General features: G+C 41.7%; 2 protein-coding genes across 2 annotated transcripts; one reads left to right on the forward strand and one right to left on the reverse strand.

The window, feature by feature from the left end:
- Positions 1 to 5,967: 5,967 nt before the first annotated feature.
- ccdc177 (coiled-coil domain containing 177) lies at positions 5,968 to 8,499 on the forward strand (the record flags this gene model as incomplete). Its single annotated transcript, XM_079174075.1, has 1 exon — positions 5,968 to 8,499. The coding sequence occupies one exon, from the start codon at positions 5,968 to 5,970 to the stop codon at positions 8,497 to 8,499; it is 2,532 nt and encodes an 843-aa protein (XP_079030201.1).
- Positions 8,500 to 10,566: 2,067 nt separating this feature from the next.
- On the reverse strand, positions 10,567 to 20,169 carry plekhd1 (pleckstrin homology domain containing, family D (with coiled-coil domains) member 1; the record flags this gene model as incomplete). The annotated part of the gene is made up of 13 exons (XM_079174197.1): positions 10,567 to 11,383; positions 11,876 to 12,019; positions 12,553 to 12,697; positions 13,510 to 13,642; positions 14,911 to 15,116; positions 15,620 to 15,713; positions 15,815 to 15,909; positions 16,476 to 16,528; positions 16,612 to 16,703; positions 17,441 to 17,517; positions 17,913 to 18,002; positions 18,211 to 18,304; positions 20,015 to 20,169. The coding sequence occupies 13 exons, from the start codon at positions 20,167 to 20,169 to the stop codon at positions 11,226 to 11,228; spliced, it is 1,536 nt and encodes a 511-aa protein (XP_079030323.1). The 3' UTR covers positions 10,567 to 11,225.
- Between the last annotated feature and the right edge of the window lie 748 nt (positions 20,170 to 20,917).

Here is a 20,917-nt window from a genome sequence, read left to right on the forward strand (position 1 = left end):
ATAAACAAGGACAAAAAAACATTAGAATGATGGGTCCAGCAGTATGCGAGATAAGCCGTGGACAGACGCACACAAACGAATGCATAATCTCCTGGTGGAGATAATGAGGCTTTTACCTCATTTGAACAAGTTTAAAATATAATATATGTCAGAGACACCAACTCTACCGATGAAGGTGAATTCTCACCGGCTCTGTTGTTGCTGCCCTGTCTGTGACCCTTGACCTTCCACCTCAATTACGTAACGATACACATGTCCCAGTGTACCTTTTTCATTAAATAAAGGATTGTCTTTTCCAGTTTGTTCCTATTCACGTACAAAGAGGGACTGAGGGTGAGGTGTTAGTCCTCTGGAAGCTTCACAACTCTTGTATAGTGTAGAAACCATTGAAGTTCGTGACTTTTAGTCATTTAGAGAATCAGAGTGGTTCAATAGGAAATAGAAACAGTATTTAGACTTTTTAAAAATGGGCTTGTGAAGACTGCTGTATAAACATAATGAAACAGTAAAACTTCTTTTTTTATTTTGTCAGTGGGACATAGAACAAACAGATGTCAGTGGGTCGTATTCATACATGAATCACTGTGACTAGAGCAATGTGCAGGTACGTCGAGGAGAGAGAATTAAATACATACATAATGAATTAATACATACATGGTAATAATAACGCACACTATTTACAAGTACATGTTTACTACTATCACTGCTGTGATGTTTTTGTGTCTTCAATATAATAATATCCATCACAAGAGTTTGAAAGTTAATAGATATATATGTAGCTTGTCTTTAATAATAAATGTTAATATTTAACGTAAAGGGGTTTTAGCAAAAAAAGAAAAGAAGGTAAACAGTAAGCAGCCTGGAGTGAAGTCATCGATGGCCTCCATACAGCACGTCACATTTGATAAAAAATCTATTGTTCAATTCTTATGAGCTCCAGCAGCAAAAAGTATTGTACATAAATACAAATTTTAGGCACTTATAATTTACTTAGTATTACCATTTACTGCTATTTTAAAGTTTTACTCTACTACATTATAGAGGTAAATATTGTACTTTCTACTCTGCATTTGTCTGACAGCTGTAGTTACTAGTTAGTTAGCAGACTAAGATTATACCTAGAAAACATAACAATGCATTATGTTTTAAAAGTAGATTGTATTTTTTGTTTCGTGAAAAATATACAAAATTACCCAAAAGTCTAGTTCAAATCAGCTACAAACTACACATGAATGCATCAGTAATACTTATCTAATAATATCTATGAATAATTGTAAAACACCCACAAGGGGCTTTTTTTCAGCAATATAAGTACTTATATATTATGATATTTTTAGTAAATGTAGGTGATAGTACTTACATATAACTTTTTCTCTTTTTTTATGTCTGGTATTGATGCTTTTCCTTAATTAAAGGATCTGAAAACTGGTTCCACCCCAGATAAACTGTGATGATGCTGATTGGCTGCTGACCCTCCTTTGTCTGCAGAGAAAGTGAAGGCATTCATCTATTATATTGTAGTGCCCTCTAGTGGCTGTTATGAGTAATTGCAGTATATTTTATTTTACACTGAAGCAGGATGGCAGATGGCAGCTGCTACATGCGGTGATGTGACTTTTGAGAGACCATCCTGCACACTTTTTTAGTTACTTTACTTTTTTAGTTACTTTTTTAGTTACTTTACTTTTAAAGTTACTTTACTTTTAAAGTTACTTTTTTAGTTACTTTACTTTTTTAGTTACTTTTTTAGTTACTTTACTTTTAAAGTTACTTTACTTTTAAAGTTACTTTTTTAGTTACTTTACTTTTTTAGTTACTTTTAAAGTTACTTTACTTTTTTAGGTACTTTTTTAGTTACTTTACTTTTAAAGTTACTTTTTTAGTTACTTTACTTTTAGAGTTACTTCTTTAGTTACTTTACTTTTAAAGTTACTTTTTTAGTTACTTTACTTTTAAAGTTACTTTTTTAGTTACTTTATTTTTATTTGAAAAACTTTTATTCCGTATCCCTGTAGTGTTGATTCAGAGTAAGCACTGCATTAATTACAACACCTTGCACATTTGGAAAACCAAAACTACACATATCTTTAATTTCAACCAACATATAAACAGTACAGTACACTACCTTACAGGTTTGGCGAATAGAAGTCTGTGTTCAGTGCATAATATGCATGGCATGGGAGATGCCCTTGTCAACAGGCTCGTTATTTCCATTAGCGATGACCTCACCCTATCAACCTTGATGATTTGGAACTTCTGCGTGATATCAGCTGGGTTGGAAGGCAACCTGGACCGGCCAGAGACGAAACGGAGGAAAAGCACTCGCTCCTCATTGGTGAACTCCTCCAGGCTACCTAATGTTCATCAGGCCTTATCCCGCCTTTCTGTCCTGCTGTAAAACTGTCACCTTACTCTCCTGATATCAAAGCCTTTTTGTACTACTGCACCTGACCTGCATATAGTTTGATTTATTTATAGGTACTGAAGTTGTAAAAGTTCCTTTTAAAAGAAAATGCCTTTTGTAAATAGTAATTACTGCAATTTAAATATTTTCCTTTATTGTTTTTATATTATGCATATAAGAACATGAAAGTGTATTTTATTACAGACGTATTGTTTTTACCTTGTTTTCATCGGTCAGTGTATGTATTGGATGCTTCTGGACTTCCGTGTGTTCAGTGAATTATGTGCAAATGCAGTAAAGAAAAGAATTTAATGATGAAACCCAATTGTTTTTTTTCAGTTTGTTCTACTGGGGTTAAAGTCGAAAAACAGTCAAAAAAGTCATTCAATCAGGAGAGACTTCATTAGAATTTCACAATAATTTATTACACATTGTACAAATGTGAATAGTGCAACGTCTTTGGCGATTGGACTCCATCCTGAAGGAAGACAATCGATGTTGATGAAGGGAGTTGCTGCGGAGTTATATACAGCATAGTATAGGATGTCGAAAAAAGTCATGAAAAAGTCAGTGTACCATGTAGAAAAGTCATAACTTTACTTAAGTTACTTTACTTTTAAAGTTACTTTTTTAGTTACTTTACTTTTTTAGTTACTTTTAAAGTTACTTTACTTTTAAAGTTACTTTTTTAGTTACTTTACTTTTAAAGTTACTTTTTTAGTTACTTTACTTTCTTAGTTACTTTTAAAGTTACTTTACTTTTAAAGTTACTTTTTTAGTTACTTTACTTTTAAAGTTACTTTACTTTTTTAGTTACATTTAAAGTTACTTTACTTTTAAAGTTACTTTTTTAGTTACTTTACTTTTTTAGTTACTTTACTTTTAAAGTTACTTTTTTAGTTACTTTACTTTTTTAGTTACTTTTTTAGTTACTTTACTTTTAAAGTTACTTTTTTAGTTACTTTACTTTTTTAGTTACTTTTAAAGTTACTTTACTTTTAAAGTTACTTTTTTAGTTACTTTACTTTTAAAGTTACTTTTTTAGTTACTTTACTTTTTTAGTTACTTTTAAAGTTACTTTACTTTTTTAGTTACTTTTAAAGTTACTTTACTTTTAAAGTTACTTTTTTAGTTACTTTACTTTTTTAGTTACTTTTTTAGTTACTTTACTTTTTTAGTTACTTTTTTAGTTACTTTACTTTTAAAGTTACTTTTTTAGTTACTTTACTTTTTTAGTTACTTTTATAGTTACTTTACCTTTTTAGTTACTTTTTTAGTTACTTTACTTTTAAAGTTACTTTTTTAGTTACTTTACTTTTAAAGTTACTTTTTTATTTACTTTACTTTTTTAGTTACTTTTAAAGTTACTTTACTTTTAAAGTTACTTTTTTAGTTACTTTACTTTTAAAGTTACTTTTTTAGTTACTTTACTTTTTTAGTTACTTTTTTAGTTACTTTACTTTTAAAGTTACTTTTTTAGTTACTTTACTTTTTTAGTTACTTTTTTAGTTACTTTACTTTTAAAGTTACTTTTTTAGTTACTTTACTTTTTTAGTTACTTTTATAGTTACTTTACCTTTTTAGTTACTTTTTTAGTTACTTTACTTTTAAAGTTACTTTTTTAGTTACTTTACTTTTAAAGTTACTTTTTTAGTTACTTTACTTTTAGAGGTTTTTTTTTTAGAGAACTTTGCAATTACAAGTTAGTCAAAGCTTTACGTTTGATGGAATGGCGAAGCCGTGGCATGGCGGCCATTTTAAGTGATTCGCCGTTAAACAACAAGCTGATGTAACTCCACTGGACTTGCTCAAATCTGTTCCAAACTTGCCATACTTGATAATAGTCATGGCCTGAGGATGTCTATGAGCCAATTTCCACTTAAAATCATAGTGCCACCTACTGGCAACAGGAAGACAGCGTTATGTGACACACTGAATTGGATTTACACGATGTGGTCTATACTTGATATAGAGCAACATAATGCATGTTTGTGCGTGTTCTCTAGCGCCACATAGTGGATACAGGAACTGGTGAAATATTTGCACTACATAATTTCCAGTGTCACACAGTCCAATCATTAAAAATACGTCTAACTTGTGGGCTCGCTGTCTGATGGTCGCAGATATTTATGGCCGCTTCTGCCGGCATCCCGCCAGTACCTCCGACGTGCGGGAGGATACGAGGGCCCGTACATCGCTGCTTGCAGCTTTAATTATTATTAGGACGCGTCCCTTCTATAGATGTATACATCTGTGGTTGAAACACAGGCCTATAGGAGGATCTGTGCTCGAGGCTAACGCATTCAGACCCATTAGGCCAATGTCACATGTTAAAAGCATGTCATTTGAGTGTATGAGCACTCGGTTAATTGCAGCGTGCAGACCGTATTTTTTTTTTTTTTTAAAGCATATTTGCCAGAAGCAGGCGGAGCTAAGGAGGCTGAGATGGAGGGATGCTGCTGAATAGCAGGTGGAAACCGCTGATGTTTACGCGATGCACTCTGCTGAGGGAGGATCAGAGGAAGCTGGATAGCAGATTCTTTTCGACGTGTCGTGAACATTTCTCTCTGGACGGTATTTTGTATTATTTTTTTGCCATTTTTAATCTTGCAGAGCGCAGATTTACTCCGCGCCGCTCAGTGAGACCGAGCGGCTGTGAAAGGCTCCGTCTGTCCGTCGAGTCGCTGCTGCAGGTTGCGACGATGTGAAGCTTCCATCGTTGGGTCGACGGCCGCAGCCTTTTCCCTGAAACCTGATATTATGCAGGGAACAAGGGGTACTGCACGGATTAAAGGGGAACAAAGCACCGGTTCAGAACACGTTTTACAAACTGGCAGGTCAGTGGGTGTTTTCTGTGGTGCGACGCCGCATGAAATGCAACCAAACCACAGTCAAATATAGTAAATATTGTTTTCATACACAGCAGCAAACTGCAGCGAAACATGTCTAATATAATCCGTCTTTAGAATTTGACCCTGAGTCGTTTGTGATATCTAATTCAGATATGTTCTGCCTCTGTGCTGCTGACACAGAAAAGTCAAGGCCTTTACTGTTTGTGAGGTGTGAGTCCACGATGGTGAGGAGAGAGCAGAGTAGATCTTAAATCCAGCTTTTTTTAATATAAACTGATGAATAATATATATATAGTGTATATGTTACAGGGCCTGGTTTGATTCCAAAGGTATCCTTAGGTCGATTGTGTGATGTAGAGTGAAAAATATGGCTGTGAGTAATCAAATTCTTCACAGCCTAGTAACTCTGCCAAAAATAGACTCTCTATTAAAGGACTCTGGTGTTTTTTCGTGTCTTATGTCACTCCCCTAAAGGGGAAATGTCTCATCTGGTGTAAAAATCATGAATATGTGCTCATGCATGCATGCATCTCTGAACATGCGTTGTGACCCTCCCCCACAGACTGCATCTCTCTTAAGCTCTGGACTGAATGTAATAATCCTCTAATTGAAACCTCTTTCCACTATTTTATTCACATCCCCTCATATATCATACCTCCCTCTCTCTCCATCAACCCCTTCCCTCTTCTCTACCTGCAGTATCAGCCAACTATGGTCGACCCCTCGGAGGCTGAGGAGTGCAACAACAAGTGCAAAGGCCCGCAGCTCGGCACGCCAGCTGTGGCCACTGAAGACCTTCGGCTGCCAGAAGAGGCCGACGGCACGACGACAGAGGATGATGGGGATGCCGGTTTCGAGACGCCGCCCTCCGGCAGTTCCGAGCCGAGCCCCTGCCACACTGCAACCCCGGCGGAGCCAGACGGCGCCCCTCAGGGGCCGCCCTCACCTGAGCAACCACAGACTCAGACTGAAAGAGCTCCGTCGCCAAAGTTGCACCTGGACCTGTACAACTTTGACTCGCCAGTCGCAGAGGGCAGCCGTTACGTGTTGACGAGCCCTCACTCTCTGGAGGCGTGTGCGCGATGCGGGGTCAAACCCGTGGAGCTCCTGCCCCGCCCGCTGGCTGACTTCGCCCGGGAGGCTCCCGGCCGCTCCATGCGTGTTGCGACGGGCCTGTTCGAAGTCTACGAGAGAGACCGGCACGGCAAACTGAGGCAGTGCAAGGAGGAAAGGGAGAGGATCGTCAGGGAGGAAAAGAGAAGGATTCTGCAGGCGGCAGTCAATACCGGCAGCGCTGCGTCACCCTCTGCTGTGGAGCAGCAGCACAAAGCCTCCTCTGGCTCCTCTCAGCCAAATAAATCTGGGCCGGTGACCTCCAGCTCACCCCCTGATAGAGCCTCTAGAGCCACAGCATCAGGTCCAACATCTAAAGCAGCTTCGGCTCTGTTATCTAAAGCTCCCAACTCTAGTACATCCCCTAAATCTCAGTCCTCAAAAACTGCTTCCACAATCTATACGCCATCCTTTAAAGGTGGCTTCCAAGGATCTGCCAAGCATTCACCCGAACAAGTAAAAACCACGCGGCCGCTCTCGTCCGGCCCTCCACCAGTAGTCATGAAGTCCTCAGGCGGTAAATCTTCCAACACTTTCCCCAGATCGACACCGAAAACCCCCTCCTTCCCTAGAGCCAACTCTACATTGTCATCATCGGTGAAGAAGCCGGCAGTTCAGAGCTCTGGGACGCCTCTGAACGGCGTAACAGGAGCTCCGTTCTCTCAGCACAATGGACACCTTGACCACTCCAAGGTGCCAGGAAAAAGCCATTCGCTGGAGTCCTTACAGCGGAGGATGGATCCGGTCTGCTCTTCCACCTCCACCACCACCACCACAACCACTACTGCATGCACTTCATCAGAGTCGGGCGCTTCCTCTACTTACAGCTGGGACGGCGCTCGAGATTACTGGGCTAAAGTCTCCAGCCCTCGGGCTCGCACCATGGCCACCTTCAACTCCCTGATGGGCCGCAGCCTCAGCCTCGGCGACCTGAGCCACTCCCTGCAGACGACGCAGAAGGTGGAGCGCATAGTGAGGGAGGTGAGGCGCCGAGGCCTGAAGGCCGTGTCCGAGCGCGACCGCAAGATCGCAGCTCTGATGCTCGCCAGATACCAGGAGGAGGACATCATGAGTCAGACCCGCTACGTGGCTCACCTTCAGTGGGACAGCGAGCGCAGAATGGACGAGCTACGGCGAGAACAGGAGGACCGGGAGAAGCAGCGCGCGGTGCTCCAGTGCCAGCGGGTGTGGCAGACCCAGGTGTCGATACGGCAGCGACGACTCAGCCAGCAGGAGCGTCTGTCGACGGCCGCCAAGATGCGACAGGCCGAGGAGAGTGAGGAGCGATGGCGGGAGCTTGCGGAGCAGCAAGAGCGCAGCCGCCTGCTGAGGTTGCAGCAGGCGGCACGAGAGGAGAAGCATAAGAAAGCTCTTCAGGAGCAGAACCTGAAGGCCCTGGAGGAGGAGAGGGCGGCCATGCTGGAGATGGAGAGGCTGCTGCTGAAGGAGAAGCTCACCATGGCCGAGCTGAAGAAGCAAGAGAAGGAGCACCAGAGCCACGAGGACAGACGAGGTCTGAACAAAGCGGAGAAGAGACGCCACGCCGCCCTGATACAGGAGATCGCCCGCAGAGAGCAGGAGGAGAGGGAGGAGGCCAGGAGGGCAGCAGAGGAGAAGCTCAGCCGCTCCCTGGAGAATTATGAACAGATAGTGGAGCGTCGAGGGCAGGAGCTGAAAGAAAAGGCCAAGCGCGAGGAGAAGCAGATTCAGAAAGCACGCAAGGCAGCGGAGAAGCACGAGAAGCAGCAGCGGCAGCTCCTGGAAGCTCGCGTGAAGGAGGCGGAGAAACGGGCCCAGCAGGCGTCTTTGGTGGCCGAGGAGAGGTCCAAAGAGAAAGCTCAGCGGGCCGTCCAGACCCGGCAGGAGAAGGAGAAACTCCAGAGGCTCAACAGGCAGCGAGTGGAGGAGGAGGAGAAGCAGAGGCGTCAGGAGCTGCTGCAGTCCATCGAGAGGAAGCTGGAGAAGAGCGAGCAGATCTTCAAGGAGAAGAGGGCGGTGCTGGAGAGCGCTCGCTCTGTGGCCCGGGCCTCCTTTCATGTGCGCGACAAAGTGCGCGAGGAGACCAACATGCGTACGTTTGATAAAATGGCCCTGGAAGCTCAACTCAAAGCCAGCCTGGATGAGAAATAAACCCACGGCTCTGCTGCGGACCCTCTACTTGTGGTCATGTGCGTGACTCCTGCCTTCATCATGACCCTCATCACCCCAACAGCTTTACCCTTCTTCTCATAAAGACCCACAGTGTTATTGTTTCCTTGCATATCGTCACCCTATCAGCTTGTTCGATGACCTTTTTTGACCGTCATTTTTTTTTACTAGAGATCCTTTCAAAGCAAACCAAATTTTGCATCATGGATGTAATGAGACCGCAAACTTAATCAGCTGATATAAATGAAGAGTGAGGCCTGTATGGGACGTACAGTGGACTTCATATTAGATGAGAGGAAGAGAAGCTGCCCTGTGCGGCAACACAACCCCTCCTCCGCTCTGTGCCGTCTATCTCAGCTACCGGACTGAAAGCTGAAAGGACTCATTGTTTACCAGGAAGCACAACTCCATGACAACTGCAGAGGCTTTTAAGGGAGCGCTCCTGCAGGGGGAAATCAAGCGCAAATAGTTCTAAACCCCCCCCCCCCCCCCCCCAAAAGTAAATGCAGGATCTTTTTGTCCTCGCACTGTGACATTATAGCATAGAAATAAAGCCCCGGGTTGGACACTTGTCTGTGCCGCTGACGATGCAGCACAGGAGGGCCGTGTGCACGAGCCCCATGCTGATGATGCATTAGGGGACACAGATTCCTGCTGCAGGGTTGTTCTACTCTCCCTCTTTTTCCCTTCAAGGACTCCCTCCGTCTCCCCTCTTCATGTCAGATTACAGTGAACAGTAAAGCGCTCTGAGAGACCCCCCCCTCCCCTCGCAGTTGATCTGCTCCCAACACAACCGCCTGGTGACCGAGTCAAGGTCAACAGGTACGAGTTTTTATTGCTTTCACATGTTATGCAATGCCTTCTGTTTTGTTACATACTGTTTTCCTCCAGCGCTTAAAGTAAAAAATAAAAAAAAACACAACACTGACCCCAACTAGACAGAGAAAAAATGCATCAATCATGAGCCAACAACGCGCTTTAAAGGCCTCCGGCTGCGCTAATCCTACAATCTCACAGATTAAAAGAAAAGGGGTTTTTGCCTTCAGATGTAATGGAAATGGAGATCAGGATGGAGCAGCAAAAGGTGAACGAGTGAGCAGAAAGAGTGCGTGGGAATATGAAAGAACAAGCCATCACTTTGTTACACCAACATCTGTGTTGGGCAGGGAACATTAGGCAGCATTCCTTCTCCTCATTAAGGCAGAAATCCTTTAAAACTGTCACCTACACAGTCACCTCTGTGGCCCGGGAGTAGACTGGACCGCAGCGTTTCAGACAGCCTGATACCCGCTAACGTCGCTAACTGCTGCGATAAAAGCCAGACTGAATTTGAAATGCAGCATTAGAGCAGCAGAGGACTGACGGGCTTATAAACCACGATGTTCTACAAGATTATCACGGAGAGGCGACTTACTTTATGACTAATTTATGCTATAATATCATGTGACATTTTGTTGCCACACTATACTATGAAGTTTTTTGAAATACTCTTATACTTACTACTATATTGTGACTTTTTATGAAGCTTTTTCAACATACTTATACTATGACTTCATTACATGCTGTACAATGACTTTCTTCCGACATCATATACCATCACTTTTTAATTATTTCTTTAATAATTAAATCAAAAAGTGTGTTATGAACTTTCTTATTTTTCGTCATGCTATACTATAACTTTTTATGATGTTTTTTCGACATGGTATACTGACTTTTATGACGTTTTCTCTTCGACAGTATCGCATGACTTTTCGTCTTTTTTGACGTTTTCTTCGTCATCTTTTTTCCACGTACTGTATCGTTACTCGTATTGATCACATTCTCATTTTATTTCCTTCAGGTGCTGGTGATGAACAAGAGCTGGTGATGTAACCTACAATCCTTCTTCTCTTCCCACACTGAACTTTATCAAGTGGAAAACACCAAACCTGTCCTCTCATGGAAATACATCCATATCAAGAGTTTTCTTTTCATTTGAAACTAGTAACTAGTATATGACATGTACAAGGTTCAAAAACAGCTTTATTCGCATCAAGGCATGTTGTTCGGTCCCTATGAACCCTCTCACCTTACCCTAACATGTGGGCTTCTTTTCTGTATCATTTCTGGTGTTAAGTTATAATTTGTACATTATTCCCAAAATGCTTATGTCAGTGATTTACATTGAGTTGCTGCGTCAAGGACAGATTTTCAGTTTGTAGCAATAATGAAATGGTCAATTTAACACAAATCTGTGCGTAGTTTTCAAAAAGCCTCTGTTAATGTAAAAGGACACAATCTGTGCATACAATCAAAACCAGGAGAATAAAAACAATTTTACAAGATGGATTTGCATTGTGTGTGCTATCTGTTCAATATTACTAGTCTCATCACAACTTATCTTATCAGGTGGAGTCTAGAGTCCCACTACTGTAGTGCAATGTTCCTAACGTTCATGTACTTTACATCATAATTACTCTTTTGCTAAATCAAATCTGTCTATCTATCAGGTTCGACAGGACCACAAACAGTAATGTGCAAAAACAGTTCCTCTTTTGGCTCCATAGTTTCTGGAAACTGTTCGGTGGAAAGGGGGCTGTTAAGAGCCACGACCGTAGATGACACTTAACAGATTTCTGTGTACAATCATCTACAGTATCTTAGTCGGGGGTTTCGGATCAGGATCTCTAAATCACTCACTCGCCCCCTTAACAATGCCGTCTCTCCTCTCAGTCCCCCGTTTTGTTCGTAGCGTCCTTACGAGCGATGATCTCGTACACGCTCTCTCTGAAGCTGCTGTCAGAGGTCAGTCGTCGGGCCGTCTCGCGCAGCTCCTCCATGCTGTCGTCATCAGGACTGGCTGCAGCAAAAGACTTTGAGTGCGTCACTAACAGCAGAGCGGAAAAAAACAACAATTAGATATTAATAGATGCCTAGTATAGCATGCTGTTTTTTCAGTCGTAGTATATCGTGGAAGTAATAGCACGCCAAAAAAAAAGCCACTTTTGAAAATCATAGTATAGCACGTCGAAAGAACTCATAGATTAGTATGTCGAAAAAAACTTTAACCATCATTGCAGTGAAATCTCAAGCACCATTGTTAAACATCTGACAAACTATTAATGACTAATTTATTGTGCTCATATTGAAACAGACTCCAAAGATAAAATCCAAAGATCATTAACAGAGAAACAATCGACAAATGTTATTAAAAAAAGAAGCAATGAAATTCATCACTCAAAAATATAAAACAAGGTTGTCTCCAAGGTTTGCCTCGTGTTTCATGTCTGTTGGGAATGTGGATGAATTCAGTCTTAAACTATGTTGCCGTGTCCTTGGAGTTCCTGTCGTGCTCATTCCTGTGCGGTGACAGACTTACACCAGTGGCGTCTGGAGGCTCTCCTCTGGATCCGGCAGCTCTTGATCCGGCGTGCGGCAGCTTTGTGCAGATACACGGCGTTCTTCATTATCGACGGAAGCTTCGCCTCGATCTCCGCTGCACAGATGCACTCCTCAAAGAATCCTGGTCAAACACACACACACATGAACATACACACATTATCAGGCCACAGCCTGATATTTAGTTTATTATGAGTGAACGTACTCTAAAGGCAAAGTCCACTTACTTTTTGTGTCATTGTGCGACTTAAGTATGGGAACAGAAAAGTAATGCAAGTGGATCTTGCGTTTAGAGTATTTGACACAGATATAAATATGTAACTAAAGTGTTAAAAATAATGGAAAAACAGTTACATTTGTGTTCATCCCATTGATTGAAATTGTTTGTAGCTTTTGACATGAAAATACGAATATTGAATTATTACTCAGCCCAGAGTAAACTCAGAGTTTAGCATTTCCATAGATTTTGATAATCGATGAAATCAATAAGTTTAGTAATTAGCATAATATGCATAAACCTGCTAAAACTCATATTAAAGTACCTATTTTACTGGGACATACTGATTATATTGTGGCTGTCCGTCCTCATGTGGACTAAATGCAATGTTGCGGCACACTTTGGACATCGGATATGAAGGTACCAGTGAATGCACTCACTCCTCAGCTGAGTCACGCCGCCCTTCATCTTCTCGTCGGTCTCTTTGGTCCGCTCCAGAGAGTCCAGGCCTTTCTCCAGCTCCTGCAGAGCTTGTTCAGCCTGATTCAGTCTCTTCTCCAGCTCCACCCGAGACTCGATCTCCGCCTAACGCACACAGAGAAGCACACGGGATGTTGATTTAACCGAGTGGGTTACAGCGATATATACTGAATCTGTATGTGGGAACGTTGGGCTTTTTAATGATAAACTGAGCTGATGTGATGGAGGAAAGATTTTCCTCAGATGAAGAAGTCACAGTTTATTCAAATTCTAACTGTCTCGTGGTGTTTAAAGGACACAGCACCTCAAAATTAATACCATTTTTCAGGGTGAACTGAAAGCAGCAGTACCGGCTTGTCCACCTTTATAGCTATGTAAAACATGAATTTCAATGTTGACTCTGACTACACAGAATAAATACGGATGGTTGTTCGCTTCGGTCCGGAGGTCTGGAGGAAGACAGAGAAACATGAGTTGATGTAAAGAGGAATGAGGTCATTTCCTCTGAGTCTTTAAAATAATAAAAAAAAATATACAAATACAAAGTATTTAGAATTTTTCAGACAAACAAAATAATGAAATGTTCCTTTTTGGGTTTGGAAAATTGTCCCCCCAAAAAAAGAAAATAATCCATTTAAAATTGTTACAACCCATTGGATTAACTAAATTATTATTATTATTATTATGATAAATGTGAAAACAGGGTTGATTTTCTTGAAGTGACTGCTTTTCAGATGTAGAATTCTGAGTCAAAGGCTTTGAAACCATCTTCACAGAACATGTGATCGACCAGAAAGCTGAATAAATAAAATAGATGAATTAAAAACAGATTAATACGGTCACCTTCAAACTGACTTTGAGCGGTGATTTGTTGCTGAGTAATGCAAGCTGAGAGCAGCTGAGTCATGCTTCGTTACCTTGAGCTCGGCCTCGGTCTGCTGTTTGTCCACAGTGAGCTGAGAGAGCGACTGCTGCAGCGTCTGAGCCTGAGAAGAGTAGTACTCCCTCTCCTGCTGCAGGACATGAGCCCGCTGGTCGTTGTGCCTGAGCCTGGGCGACAAACACACAACATCATCATCATCATCATCATCATCATGTACAACATAACAACATAGAGGCATGTCGTGCATATCTTTATCCTAATGAGAACATGTTCATAACTCAGATTTTGGCAATTTTGAATGATTTTGGCATTATTTAAACCCATTTCAAAGCTCAAAGCTTAAGCCGTAAAGCCGTTAAAAAGCTGTAAATAGTGCTTCTGGTGCCCTTCAGCGTCAGGGCTGCAGAGCTGGGTGCCATGCTGTGCTCACTGAGCTCTACAGGACACAGAGGAATGCACACAAACACACACCTGGCATTCGATTTCAAGGTGAAATCAGGAACCACACAAGCTATAACGTGTTAGTTACTGAGCTTTAGAGGAGCTGCTGGGCAGATTTTCTTACCTTAAAGACAGCCAGGCTAGCTATTTCCCCCCTGTTTCCAGTCTTTATGCTAAGCTATGCTAACCAGCTGCTGGTTGTAGCTTCATATTTAACAGACAGATATGAGAGTGGTATTGATCTTCTCATCCAACTGTCGAATTATTGCTTTTTGTGGTTGAATATCTGTTGAATTTACCAGCTCAGTTCCTGTCTTTATGATTTGTTTGTTGGTCTTTTGTGAACGTCAGACTACAGTTTCTGGTCTCTCTGCTACTTTTGCTCCTCGATAATGTAAATAACTGGACAAAATATATAAAAAAAAAAACAAATGTAGGAAAACATGGTTTTTTTTTACACTAAATATATTGCATCAGTGGATTTATGTGTTTCTAATTTAACTGCCTCAAAAGGATCTCATAGATTTGAGTCAAAATCTATGAGATCCAGGACTGTTGTTTTGCAAAGCAAGTGAGCATCAGTTTGATAAGAAAACTATTCTGCATGGTTTTACTTTTGTATTTTTCCACGCAGCTGCAGCTGCGTGTGTCAGTCAGTGAAGGCAGAGCTCATGGAAACATAACGTAATGGCTCGGATACTTCAGTGTTCGCACCAGAACATTAGAGCTGCACAGTCAATAAGCAGCTGCCTGTAATATCCCACTTACTGGTGCTGATCAATGTGGCTGGTTGTTTAGGGATCGATACACATTTCCACTAGTGCAGTAACATCCTCTGTGCCATTAGTATAGAGGTTCCCTGGAGTGTTTGACCCTTTTGATGCCAAAACTTAACCGCAGCCCTCTCGTCAGCCGATATCACCTTCAAGTTATTTAGTTTTGATGCGGTAACCAGTGTTGATGTGTTTGATTCCGTCTCTAAATCGTCACTCACTTGATGTCAGCTTGCTCCTTCTCCTTCAGCAGGATCTTCATTTGCTCCTCGATGTGTTTGAGGTCCTGCAGCAGGTCCACTTCTCCGGGATCCTCTCCGACCTCGGGCTCCCTGCAGGCTGAGCTCCCCCCCGCCGTCGTCTGGGTCTCCTTCTGCTCCTTCACCCCCAGCAGCTCCAGAGTTCTCTGTTTCTCCTGAGAGAGCTCCTGGAAAAATGTCCAATAATAATAATAATACAAAAATAATTCACCTTCCTGTCTATTTGAACAAAAAACTATCTTGTATCTCACTCATGACGTGCTTGAAAGCTCTGGAAACCGCGTCGGCTTTTTGTTAACGATGATCACAAATGATCTTTTTAATACGTGTTCAGGTCTTTTTCAGATGCAGCCCTCTGCTTACATTTCTAAACGAGTGACATAGTTACATTGAACTATATATTATAGTTATACTGTATATGCACACGTACTTTAAGATCAGTTACCAACTTCGTGTAAGACAACGTTTCTAGGTTAACAGTGAGTACGTTATAAAAGAAGAGAGTAAAAGTCACATAAGAACAATTAAATACATTTAGTTATTCTGAGAAAAAAAGTCAAGATATTTTTATGTTAAGGGATCGTTTGACATTTTAGTAAATGTGCGTCTTTGCTTTTTAGATTAGATAAACAACAGCGACACCTAAACAGCTTCTTTTTGTCGATCATACCTCGATGGATTTCTGCAGCATGACGGTTAAACTGCTCAGCTCTTCTTTTTTACTCTCGACACCTTTCAGGGACTGAGCCGTGCCGTCCAGCTCTCTGCCGCCAAATCACACAGCAGAAAATAAATCACATTCATTTACAGACTTGTGAATTGTAAATCGGCAGCAGTTCACATGAACTGGAAGATGTTTCCTCACAGTTTGATATGCTCCTGCTCCGCCTTCAGCTCCACCACCACCTCCTCAAACTTCATCTTCTCCTCCTCCAGAACCTGGTTCAGACGCTCCAGCTCCTGTGTGGAGGTTTAAATGATGAACCAAACAAGAGCAGCGTGACAAATCTTTAAAAAGACAAAGATCCAGCGACAACGTACAGCGTGACTGAATGAATCAAGTTCGACAGAAAACTATCCTACAGCAGTTCTGATCATTTATTAATTGTTTAGGTCATTTATTTAGCAAAATCCTTTGATTTGCTTTATGTTCCTGCGTTTTATATCAAAGTAAACTGAAGATCTTTGGGTTTTGGTTGGTTGCTGGTTGGATTAAAGAAGATTTTTGAAGAAGTCATCTTGGTTTCTGGGAAATAATGACTAATTAATGGAAGCTTATGATTATTTGGAGATTCTGGAGTTTGAGCATTTCCTTATTGCTTTTATTAGGATCGTCCACTGCAGGCATTACACACAGCAAGCTGTGGGGTTAATCAAACTGTGCAAAGTGAAACAACACTTTATCCGATAGATTTGACTTTAATCTCAGAGAATATTCAAGTTATTTCCTCATAAATGTAGTTTTTTCTCGTAAATTTACAACTTAACTCTTTCCACCTAACATACTGTAAATGAAAAGGTCTCACCTCTCTCTGTGCTCTCTGATGACTGAGCTCCTCAGTCTCCTCCATCAGTTTATCTGGAGAAAGAAAACAACTTCTTGTAAACGGTCTGAGCTTGTTGAGCCTTTAAAGAGCTGAGGAGACTTCCCTCCATGTTTACCCAGATACTCCTGCTTCTCCTTGGCCAGCTGCAGCCCCTGAGCCTCCAGACTCTCGATCATGGCCTCCCCCAGCTGGGCGTTCTTCCACGTGCTGTTGGGTGAACGCAGAGATTTAAACAAAACTACGGGATGATTTGTAAATGAAAACACAGCGAGCATGTGACTTTAGCCATCGTGAGACTTCTTCTCGAGCTCCACCAGCAGGTCAAAGTCTTCACGTATTCAGTGAATTCAGTGTATGTCCAGACATTCATGGTTCACTGAGGAGGAATCCTAAAGATGTTGGTTTCCATTCAAAAACATCTTGACTCTTTGGTCGGATTCTGGTGAAATTTGATACACACTGTTATGTTCCCCAGAGGATGAATTATATCGTCAAGTGAAAGTTTCAATCTGTCCAATACTAATGACTTTCCCGTCAGCCTCAGCTGTACTTTGTGTTTAGTGCTCATTAGCAAATGTTAGCATGCTAACACGCAAAACTAAGACAGTAAACCGTTTAGTTTAACTGTAATGCTGTTAGCATTTAGCTCAAAGCCTCAACTCTTAGCACTGTTAAAAGCTGCAGCAGACAAAGTGAAACGTCATTTCAAATTAAATTGTTAAACATAAAATGTTTGGTTGTTACGGATCAGATACACATTATAGTGACAGCTGTGGTTGAATCAGGCCGTTATCTCTAACATTTACAACTTAAAGTCTCGAGTTTGAGCTGAACATTTCCGACAAACAAAAACTTCTGTTATCAAAATAATTTTGTAAACCAATGAAAATTCAAACAAAGAAGCTTTAAGAGTCATGTTCTGTCTGCGTCAGTGGAATACTCACACTTTCCCTGACTCCTGCAGCATCTCCATCCACTGGACCTGCTCCTCCCCAGACTCAGCAGCCAGGACGATGGTGCCCTGGGGGGACGGATACACAACATTAGACATCAGCAGATCGTCAATAAAGATCTTAGGCTGTGAAAGATCTTTGCGCTGCTGACATAGTACACATTTATGTAACACTGTTGTGTCCCAGTGTGCAGTTAAGTTCACTCCATTATGTGTCCCATTTGATGCAGGATTAAGCTGATGTCTCACGCCATTACAGTTGTAAATGTACAGTTTAGAAAGAGCTAACAAGCTGCAAGCTGCTTTGTCATGCAATCAATTGTGACACTGTGTGTTGCTATGTTTGCATAAATTGGTTGTCTGTCTGCACCGTTATGCGTTGCTCCGTCTTAATAATGATACTTTAAACCTCTGTGAGGCTGATAAAGTAATGGAGTGAACGTGTGACAGGATCAGGGTCTCACAGTGAAGTCTTCCAGGTCGACCACGATGGCGAACGGCATGCCCATGTTTTCATTCGCTGACACCACACATCCTCCCAAAGGAATGACTCCCTGTGACAGAAACACACAACACAATATTTATCATGTTTCTGGATAATAAAGGTCAAAGCCTTCTGTTCCTCAAAGAAAAAAAGTGACTTAAACACAGTTATTAATCTAAATCCTCCTAAATATTGATGTGCACGTAGTCATCCAATAAAACAACCGACATACATGTTCCACCAGCTTACAGGCGTTCAGAGAGGATGCAGCGGCTCACCTTGGGGTGGATGTTCAAGTACCGGTTGGTCTCAAAGTTTCTCCTCTCGCTCTCCGCATAGTAGAGCAGGAAGCTGTCTTTGATGATGAAGAATCTTTGTACCGAGGAAGACAATGAAAGCAGCAGTGAGTGAATCCTGAGGGTCTGGAAGGAACCAACGTCTGCCGACGTTCTCAACAAAAGCAGGTGACTTGTTTGACTCCCTGATACATTTTAGTTGATGCTTCTGGCTCTGTTTATATGTAATTATTTTAGAAGTGACCTGTAAAGTTCCTCCTGTTAACGAGCTGCTTTTTGCTGCTGCGGTTGTATTTTATGCTTTAGATCAGTTGTTCCCCAACCTTTATTTCTTCTAACTCATTAATACAAAGCAGCACTTGCCACCTGTCATCTTGGGCTTATGAAGACTTTTACCTTCTCAGAATGTTTGATTTTAATTGTTTTCAGACACTTAAAAGGGTAAAATGATGCCACATTTCATAAGAACAAATGTTGCAGAATCCGGTTTGTTCTTATTTCAAGTAATCCACTAGAGACCCCTTGGATTCATCTTGTGACCCCTTGCAGAGGTCCGGACCCCGATGTGTAAACTACATTAACTACATAAACTATAACATTTATTGAACATAGATTTACATGTGACATATTTATATCTTTACTCGTCACATCCATGTCCTGTCATTGCGCGTTTTAAAGGAACTTTGGAATTAACTTGAAAACAATAAAAAGTTAGTAAGTACCACTAGTTAAAGAAAAACTAATTATCTGCAGCAGAGGCCGAGATATCCTGACTTTAAGTTCCAGCTTCAAAAGACTCTGCATCCTTAATTTCCCATAATGCACCTCAAAAGCATCTTTCTTTAGACCCTCTTGTCTCTTCTTTCTCAAACTCGGTGCCTCCAGTTGATAACTTAGGTTTTCTGTCTAGAAAGAAGTTATACGGCTGAGTTTTACTCTTCACGACGAGTAAACTGACCCTAATGTGTGAAATCAGGGACGGCTGTTATTCATAGTCTTTCAATCGGTCACGCACATCTAAATGTCACCGCACTGATTGGCAGATTTGTTTCAAACGACATCCTTTTTTCTTTTTTTTTTAAAGCTGGTGACAAAAGTAAATACCCTGAAATCTCTCTTTGGCACGAGAAACCAAATGAGCGTTTACCGAACAAAACCAAATTCTTCTGAGCTGTATGACACAAGCCGATGGGAAAGAAGAGTGTGCAGCAAACGGACTCTCTGGACCCACCGTGTACTGTCGTTTTAACGGTTATGTAAACTAAGAGCATTATCATGACATAAGGTACCAATCCAGGCATTTAAACATCCAAAGCTACACCGTGTCAGGATGCTCTGACACTGGGATGTGAAAAGAACTGGAATCTAAACTTCTGTCAGAAAAATCATAATCTTCTGTAATTTGTGATGTTTCTCTAAAAGGAAAAAAAGAGATATTTTTAACTGCAGCTGTAAAAGAAATAAAATAGTTTTTGCCTCCGGAAAAGTAGAAAAACAATATTATATACCTGTGGTGTCAAATCAATAGTCAATATAAGTTAATTTTCTTCAAAATATATCACAGCAAAGATTGACTTTTTAGTATCGTGTGACACTCCTTGGAAGGAAAATATGACCGTTCTCTAAGAATATTCAGCATTTTTGTCCAGGAAAAGAAAAATGTTCTCGTTTTTTAAAGTTAATGTAAGCAGCAGAGGCAGAATTTCTCCCCAGAACTGCAGTGTAAAGTGCTCCGTCTGAGGCTAAACGATAAAGACCACCAGGTGACTCACACCCTCTCCCTCACCTGCGGGACCACTTGGCCGATGGCCGTCCGAAGGGCCTCTTCCACAGCACCCCGTGCAGCTGCACCTTGGTGCTGATGTCCAACGCTTCAGAGTCCGACTGCTCCATGGACAACCAGGGCGAGAACAGAGAGTTTCTGGACGAAGATGAGAACATCCTCTCTGGATTTCCACGCCCTGGGAGGTTGGGCAAAACAAAAAAACTATCAATAAAATAGATAATACAGTCAGTCAATAACAATTAGCTGGACAGGCACGGACAGCTGCATGGACAGCTTCAATACACAGCTGGAAAAGTAGCAAAGAAATCCCAATAACTCAGCAGGGTGGAATGATGCGGCCGTCAATACGCTCACCACGCCGGAGGCAGACTGACCGCACAGCGGCGGCGAGATGAAACCAGGGATGACAGGGAGAAAGAGGGAGGGAGGAAGTGGAGCGGTACTGGGAGGCAATGGGGGAGGGAGGGAGGGGAGCTTTAGGAGTGAGTTGCTAAATCTGAAGCCGGTCAATACATTCCAGCCGGTAAAAGCTGTTATTCAGATTACTGGAGCCGCCGCGGTCTCCAGCTCTTGGCAGGTATGAACTCTCCGTCCATCACTCCATCACTCACTCCATCCGTGGCTCCAGCAGCGAATTAGTAGAACATCTGGGGCAGTGGCGGGGCTGCACGACTTCCTGCTAAAGAGGATGGAGAGTCAGAGCGGTTGACATGCAGCTCAGCTTTGTTGAGTATCAGATTAATTTAACATGTGTGGAACAGCAGATTATAAAGATATCGACAGCTCAGAAGAGCATGAGCCTGCAGACTTTTTTTTCACAAGAAAAACATGACGTCAGGATAGAAATGGCTCGGAATCAACATTTCATTTCAGGAAAATCACACAATTTGTTATAAATGTGAC

Source organism: Pholis gunnellus, assembly GCF_910591455.1.
Source record: "Pholis gunnellus genome assembly, chromosome: 15".
NCBI lineage: Eukaryota > Metazoa > Chordata > Actinopteri > Perciformes > Pholidae > Pholis > Pholis gunnellus.